This window comes from Alligator sinensis, unplaced genomic scaffold (genome assembly GCF_000455745.1).
Source record: "Alligator sinensis unplaced genomic scaffold, ASM45574v1 scaffold376_1, whole genome shotgun sequence".
Classification (NCBI taxonomy): Eukaryota; Metazoa; Chordata; order Crocodylia; family Alligatoridae; genus Alligator; species Alligator sinensis.
This window is the reverse complement of record NW_005843364.1, coordinates 174,206-181,535: the sequence shown is the minus strand read 5'-3', so window position 1 is coordinate 181,535 and position 7,330 is coordinate 174,206. Positions and strand designations below refer to the sequence as shown.

The 7,330-nt window shown below is 49.1% G+C and overlaps 1 protein-coding gene across 1 annotated transcript; it reads left to right on the top strand.

Moving 5' to 3' along the window:
- The first annotated feature begins 279 nt into the window (after positions 1–279).
- On the top strand, positions 280–5,852 carry LOC102368841 (perilipin-3-like). The gene is made up of 6 exons (XM_006038483.3): positions 280–343; positions 2,332–2,419; positions 3,798–4,080; positions 4,465–4,661; positions 4,827–4,949; positions 5,089–5,852. Exons 2-6 carry the CDS (start codon positions 2,357–2,359, stop codon positions 5,440–5,442), a joined length of 1,020 nt encoding a protein of 339 aa, XP_006038545.1. The 5' UTR covers positions 280–343; positions 2,332–2,356; the 3' UTR covers positions 5,443–5,852.
- The last annotated feature ends 1,478 nt before the right edge of the window (positions 5,853–7,330 follow it).

Below are 7,330 nucleotides of genomic sequence, written 5' to 3'. Positions count from 1 at the left end.
GCAAATCATTCACACATTTACAGAAGTTCAGAAAACTCATCCTTCATCCTAGTACTTTGGCACTGGATACTCATTTCTTATTTGTGTGACAGTAATACCTAGGGACCTGAGCAAAGCAGCCTCTCCGTTGTGTGGAGTGCTGAATAGCACAGAGTTAAAAGCAGCCTTCCCCCAAAGAGTTAACAGCCTGGTTGGTCAAAGGAGAGTATACAGCTTCTGGATTAGCCCTCAGAGCTGTCTATCAAGTGGCCAGCACTGTGATGACATCATCACAGGTATATAAAGACTACCAGGTGTAGGGCTTAGTATAAGGGAGTGGTTTGTGGAGTAAAGCTGTTGGTTGGTAAGAGGTCAAGGTTTAAGCTATGGTTTTTGGGTTTGCCTTATGGCTTAGTATTTTGCTTTGTGGTAGTGTTTGGGATGGACTTGAATGATCTGATTTGCCTTGGCCAGCTCAGTGCTTGCGCCTGAGTAAGATATCACAAGCTCACAGTTGAGTTGCCCTGTAGAGCAATGTAGAGAGAGAAATTCTTGACTGATTGCTTCTTTGAAATGATGCCTGGATTAATGTCCTCCTCTCAAAGAAGGAAGCTTCCTGACATGAGGGTGGAATATCAAAAAAAAAAAAAAAAAAAAAAAAAAAAAAAAAAATCAACTCTTAAACTCTAACCTGTAGGCTTTTTCTGAAGTTGAGTGAATCCTCTTCCTATCTGTAGAGGCATGTTCCCTTCATGTCTCTTGCTCCTCTACCAATACATGGGACTAGGAGGCTTAAGGCTCTAACATAAGGCTTTTGCTTGAGGTAACTCCTAGCAGGTGGACAGACTCTGTGAAAATGTGTGATTCTGTTTCTTTTTTTCAGCTGTGTATTTTTAAGTGCTGACTAACAACTTGTTTTACTTTGAACCTTACTAGTTAAGTTACTTCTGGCTGTCAAACTCCCTAACTCCTGCTCCAGCATAATGGAGCTGGTAATGACCCACAGTATCCACCAATGGGATCACTGGTGTTGCGATGAGGCTTTAAGTGCTTGCAGCCTTATTTGCTGACACTGGCATGTCATGGAGTAAGCAGGTGTCCTGGTACCCCAGCAGGGAAGTGAGGAGCCACTTCTCAGCATGATCCTGCTTAGTCTTGAACTGACTGCAGCTGGGCTTGATTCAAAGCCACTAGCTTCCTTGCTGTGAAGAGGCACTAGCTACTTACAGCAAGCTGCTTGGCCTAATGGCATTGTTATCTCTTGGACTCAGTGGAGCTCTTGTTGTACCAAAGGATTTTCTGAGACCGGTGGTCCTGGAGGCCATGTGTTTGCTATTCCCAGAACCTGCAGGAAGAGTCTGACTGATCTGGGCAGCCTTGGCTGTTGCCTTGCAGCTAGCTCTGCCTCAAATCATGCTGGTCACGTAGTGGTAGGTGCCTTGTATCCTCTGCCACTCCTTTGCAGTGATGGAGCAATCTGTTAGCACTCTTGGTTGCATCTCAGCTATAGCTGGGGCCAGCCAAGAAGTCAACCAGACCAAGTTGAATGAGCTGTCCTTGTACTCCTGTAGTTTACATCAAAGTCACCCACACTTACTAAGATGTGCTGTGCAGGGGAGTAGGAGGGCTGAATGTCACAAGTGGGTAATAGTGGGAGTACTGCTGGTGGTCTCCATGTGCTTGAAGCCTGCAGGCCACCGATAAATTCCTAACACTAGACATGGGCAAAGTTGTTAGGACAACCCTGCCCCACTCAACTGCTCACACCAGGCGATTCAGGGGAGCCCTGAGGCCTGAGCTGGATGCTGCTGTGATGAGAACACCTTCTTGGTGTCAACGGCTTGCATGAAAGGCCTTGAGAGCTGCCATTAAGGTTGCCATTGTGTAACCGTATGGAGGCAAGCTCTGTCCTAGTGCTGCCGTGCCGCCCCCCCCCACTTCCCCGGGGCCTTGGGCTGCCTGTGCAGCTGCTTCCAAGACTGCTATTCTTGTGCTTGTCTTTGACATAGGATGTCACCCTAACAGGGCCATTCCGTCATGGCTGGCCTTAGTTTCTTGCTCATAGTGAGGGGCAGGTCCTTGAGATGCATGTTCCTGCTAAGAAATAATATTTGTCAGTCTGCCTGTAGTTGCTCTACTGACAGACTGTCCCAAGTCCTCTGTGAAGTCTGTCCTTGCTGCACAGCACTACTTGCAAGCTGTGTAAGAATAGGTGGCTCCATAGTGTGGATGTGGCTAAAGGAGCAAAGAGCTGACTTGGCCCTTCTGGGGCTGCTCCAGTTTGCTGCTGCATGATGCTGTAATCATGCAGTAATGGTGCACAACTTCTCTACTTTCTCTATTCCCCTGAAGTTTTGCAGTGACCTCTTGCTTCACCATGTCTGTCAGTGGAGATGAAATACAGGCTGGTGGCCCTGCAGCCCAGGAAGAAGAGCAACAGGTGAGTCATTTGTGGGGAAACCAGGTGTTTGGCAGATGGAGATCATGTCTCTAACTTGCTTGTGCCTATCCCCAAGCAAGGGGATGGCCAAACTCCAGTATCAGATGGCAGTCAGCAGAGCAGCAAGCCAGGAGCTCTGAGAAATAGGTTTTGCCCAGAAGTGCCAGGAATCCTTCCTGGTACAAATACCAAGACTGCTGTTGCTGACCTTGTTGAATGCCTTGAGTTACCACTTTGAGGCTCTACTTCAGGGCTTGCTGAAAGTTGAGGATAGGGTGTTGTTAGGCACCCATGTGGCTCCTGCTTTGGATACCTAGCACCCTAATAGAACTAGGTCAGAAATGAAACTTCTCTTTACACTCCCTCTTGTTGATAGGCTGCCCATCAGCTGTGCACCTGACATTGAGGTGGGGATGAAAGTAAATTTTAGAAATGGAAGAATTTGCATGAGGAAGAGACCATGAAGCCTGTCCTCTACCTGGCTAGTATTGGTAGTCAGTTGTAGATCCTAACAACCAAACCAAGTTGTTACCAAGATAAACATAGGATAACTTGGGTTCTCTCTCATCAGAAACATTAACTAAATGTATTCCTAAATGAGCCTTGACTCTAACTACAAACCTCTGAGCTTAAAGCTGCAACCATGCAGTCCAATTCTCTGGCCCATGTGGTGCATGGGTTTGCCCAACTGGGTAGATGGCCAATGGCCACCTGTGATGTAATGCAAGCAGCTTGTGCAAGTGAGGAATGAGGGCAACTCCTAGCTGCAAAAACCTGGCTTGAGCAAGCCCAGTTCCAAACTACTAGTTCTTCCTCAAGGAGGTGGTTAGGTGAAAGAGCAAGCAGGCTACAGGGGGCACTCCTAAAAGATGGGGAGTCTTCTTTTGGGGATGGCCTGCTACAGTGTGAAACCTATAGGAAAGACTGGGGAGACACCTTAGCAGGTAAAACAACAACTTCTGATCTCTGGAGACTGCAGGGGGCAGGAGGACAGGCAATGTGGTTGCCCCTCCTGCAACAAACAATGGAGTTTGCGAGCGGCTACTGTTACAAAACAGGAGGAGAGGTCCTAGGCTCTCTGGATCTCCTTTTATAAAAGGAGTAGTGTGCTGCCTTCTGGCCAGACTTCTCTGATATGCCCAACACTAATACTGTCTTGGTCCCAGGCTGTAGGGATGTAGTTGGTTCTCACTTATCTAGAAGCTGTAAGGTCTTGCAGACCCCTACAATGGCAAAGGGCCTGCTGGGTTCCACCAGATCTAAGGAGGCAGCAGTGGGCTAAATGGTGACTTGCCAACCTGGAAAGAATAACTAAGCAAGATGTTGAAGCTAAGAATTGATCTTGGGGCTCTTATTTCCTCTAACTACTCCCTCTTAGGTCTCTGCAGAGGCCAAAGACCTTGTGACAACAGTGGTAGGGGCCAAGGATGCAGTCTGTAGCACAGTTGCTGGAGCCAAGGCTGCTGTATCCAGTGTAGTAGATGTGGCCAAAGGGGCTGTCCAGGAGGGTGTGGAGAAGACCAGATCGGCAGTGACCAGCAGCATGGATGCTGTGATGGGTTCGTCTCTGGGCCAGAAGGTTGCGAGTGGCCTGGACATAGTGCTGGAGAAATCAGAGCAGTGGGTGGACCACTACCTCCCCATTGCGGATGAGGAACTCGGTAAGAAGTTGCCTTTTGCTTATTACTCTTATTTTTCTCCCCCCTTCCCCTTAGCTTGTGCACCAAATTGCCAGATTTAAAAACAAAAATACCCTTACTCATCTCCTTGATTCTCTGTATTTTTGTTGTAGCTTGGCTCTAAGTCGCATCTAGCCCGCATCATAAAAGTTACCTCTACCTGTCTTACTTGGCTAGCACTTTCTGCGGAGGGAAAAGCTGCTTTTCATTGTAGCAGCTGCATTCTTTACCAACAACAGGCAAAAGGGCAGCTATTGGCCAGTGTCTCCTAAAGCATCATACTGGGGAGACCTTTCCCCTTCTGGGATGCGTAAAATTGGCCACCTAGTTATCAGAGCCAGGGTAACCGCTATCTTCTCTCAATAGCTGCAGTTGCCACCCCTGTGGAGGGGACAGAAGCTGCTCTGGTGGAGAAGCAGCAGCAGCAGAGCTACTATGTGCGCTTGGGCTCCCTCTCCACAAGCCTGCAGCAGAGAGCCTACCAGCACTCCCTGGGCAAGATGAGGCGTGCCAGGCAGAGTGCCCTGGAGTCCTTGGCCCAGCTGCAGCGAGCTGTGGACCTGGTAGGAATGCACCTTGCACTCTCATACCCTGAACATGTGCTGGGTTTATTTCTTGACTGAAATATTTCCTCAAAAGAAGAATACCCCCCTTCACTTCCCAGGCTTAGCAGTATTTAATATATGAGCAGCATGCCTGCTATTCATGTTCACCTCTTTCTTTCTCAGATCAACTATGCCAAGCAGATTGTAGATGAGAAGCTTCAAAATGGCCAGGACAAGCTGTACCAGATGTGGCTGGCATGTACCAAGGAGCAGTCTAAAGGGCAAGAGGACACTGACTTGGCAGAGGTACTCTCTCTTCAATGAATGCTCTTGCCCTCGCAAAGGGTATGCTTCCATATACTTGATTTTATTTATCTTTCCCTCTCAAAGGGGATGCTTCCATATACTTGATTTTATTTATTTACTTTTTTTTTTTTTCTTGCAGATTGAAGCTCAGGCACTTGCCATGTCTGACCATCTTCTACAGCAACTGAAATCGAACTGCTCCACACTCCTGGGCAGCATCAAGGGGCTCCCAAGTTCTCTCCAGAACAAGGCACAGCAGATCTACAGCAGTATGGAAGAGCTTCAGGCTTGCTTCTCCCCTGCCAAGCACTTCAAGGATCTATCCAGCAGTGCCATTGCCCACCTCCGGGAGAAGATGACCAAGATGCAGGAGTTCCTGGATGAGCTGCTGGAGTACTTGATGCAGAATGTCCCCCTGGACTGGATTGTTGGCCCCTTTGCTTCCTCTGGAGCCTCGGTGAAAAGTCCTGATGAACAATCGCAGGGAGAATAGGTAGTGGAGGCCCAGCTCCTTCCAACTCCTGCCTTTACCCCCTAACTTCTGGAAAGGAAACGGTCTGTAACTGGCCTCTTGCCTATGGTGCACTGATGGCTGAAGAATAACCACTTGCCTACAGAGATGTCTGATGCCTGGTGGCCAACCTCCATAGGGTGGGTGGGAATCCCTGCCAATGCTCCTAGTGGAGGCAAAAGGTCAGTAAACCCTCCTAGTTCTTGCTGCTTTACTTCCATTTAAGAGCTATGCAGCATGGGGCTTGAATATCCAGGGTGTAGCCTGTTCACTACCTAGAACATGCATCTCCTTTCCCTGAAGCCCTGAAATGCTGATGACCTGTATTCTTAGGAATCTCTCTTGTATCATACAAAACCCATGTTTTTGTTTCAAAGTAAACCTGAATTGCATTCAAAATCCTGTGTTGTTCAAAGGTGGTGACTTGCTCCTGTTCCAAGAATACTAGTGTTGCTCAGGTCACTCTCTCCAGAGTACTAGGCTTGCCCTTCCTTTCTCTACCCAAGCTCAAAACTCTTGTCTGATCTCTTTCTTCCCAGAAGATGGCATTCTGAGTCTCTCTCCAGGTTGGACCACAACAAATGAACCATGTCTTTTAGCTCCTGAGTGGGGAATAATACAATGTCTAGTCACTTTGACCCTGAGAATCAAGCTATAGGAATGTGGGAATAAGATTATTTGCAGGAGCCCTAGTGAAGATGAGGAAGAAGGAGGACAAGTGGGGGTAGGGGAAGATGTGGAGCACACAGAGCCTATCACAGAGCCCATACTGCTCCTTACAGCAGATCCAGTCATCATCTCCATACCTTCCTGGGCAGCCCCTTTTGGCTACATCCACCGCTCAGGGCCAAGCCTGCAGTGTCCAACTGACTGAGCTGCAGATGATCTCCTTGTTTTCTGCCACTGTGGCTGCCCTTGGGTCCTTGGCTTCTGCAGGTACCCAGAGGTGGGCTAGATCTCTCCATGTGTGACAGCGGGGATGAAAGTGGGACCTGGGGCACAGGGGTGGGGGGGGGAGCTGCTTCAGGGTTTTGCCCTTCTCCCTAGAGCTCCCCCTAGCCTAATCATGCTCCCTCCTCAGGATTGGGTTGGAGGCTTCTGGGGGCCACCTCCTCCATCAGAAGAGCTCTGAGCACGGGCTTGCCTACCCTCCCCACTCCAGATCACCAGCACTCTACTGGGAGTGCTCAGCCAACATTTGCCTGGTGCATTGGCACAGGCAGCCAGCTGGATGCCTCACACCAGGTCCACACAGCTTTCCTGCATCAAGATAGATAGACTTCTAGCTCAGGGCATGGATAGCAATCCATCGCCTACTGGAATTCACCCTCCAGTGCAGGGTGTCAAAGGCCTGCAGCAAGGCAACAGACTTGAACTTCAGGAGGGTGGATTTCAATGAGGTAAGGAGACTAGTTGGAAGCACTGAGGTCCTGGAGGGGAGTTGGGAGTCCAGGAAGGGTAGCCGTTCCTTAAGGAGACTATCTTCCAAGCCCAAAGGGGGCAAGAGTGCTCAAAAGCCCCCATGGCTCACCAAAAGCATCCAGGAATGTCTCAAAGCCAGAAAGGAGGCATACACCTAATGGAAGGGAGGGGCCCTCACAAAAGAGGAGTATACCGCCGTAGCTTGGCATTGTAGGGGGGGTGGTCAGGAAGGCCAAGGCAGAGATGGAGCTGGGACTAGTGACCCAGATCAAGGATAACAACAAGTTCTTTCTTTTCTTTTTTGACTTTTAAGAGGCGTTTATTCCAGGGAGGGTGACAACTCGGGGCCAGTAAAGAGTATGTACAGGTTGGCCCGAATACCTGGGCCTCACGGACAAGGCCTGGGCTCATGGCCTGCAAGGCCTGCCCATACACTCTAGACTTTCTG

Bases quoted from the DNA above. Each gene is read 5' to 3' on its own strand.
- LOC102368841 (XM_006038483.3), top strand. From the start codon at position 2,357: ATGTCTGTCAGTGGAGATGAAATACAGGCTGGTGGCCCTGCAGCCCAG. The intron at 2,420-3,797 runs GTGAGTCATTTG...ACTCCCTCTTAG, and splicing joins CCCAGGAAGAAGAGCAACAG to GTCTCTGCAGAGGCCAAAGA. The intron at 4,662-4,826 runs GTAGGAATGCAC...TTTCTTTCTCAG, and splicing joins TGCAGCGAGCTGTGGACCTG to ATCAACTATGCCAAGCAGAT.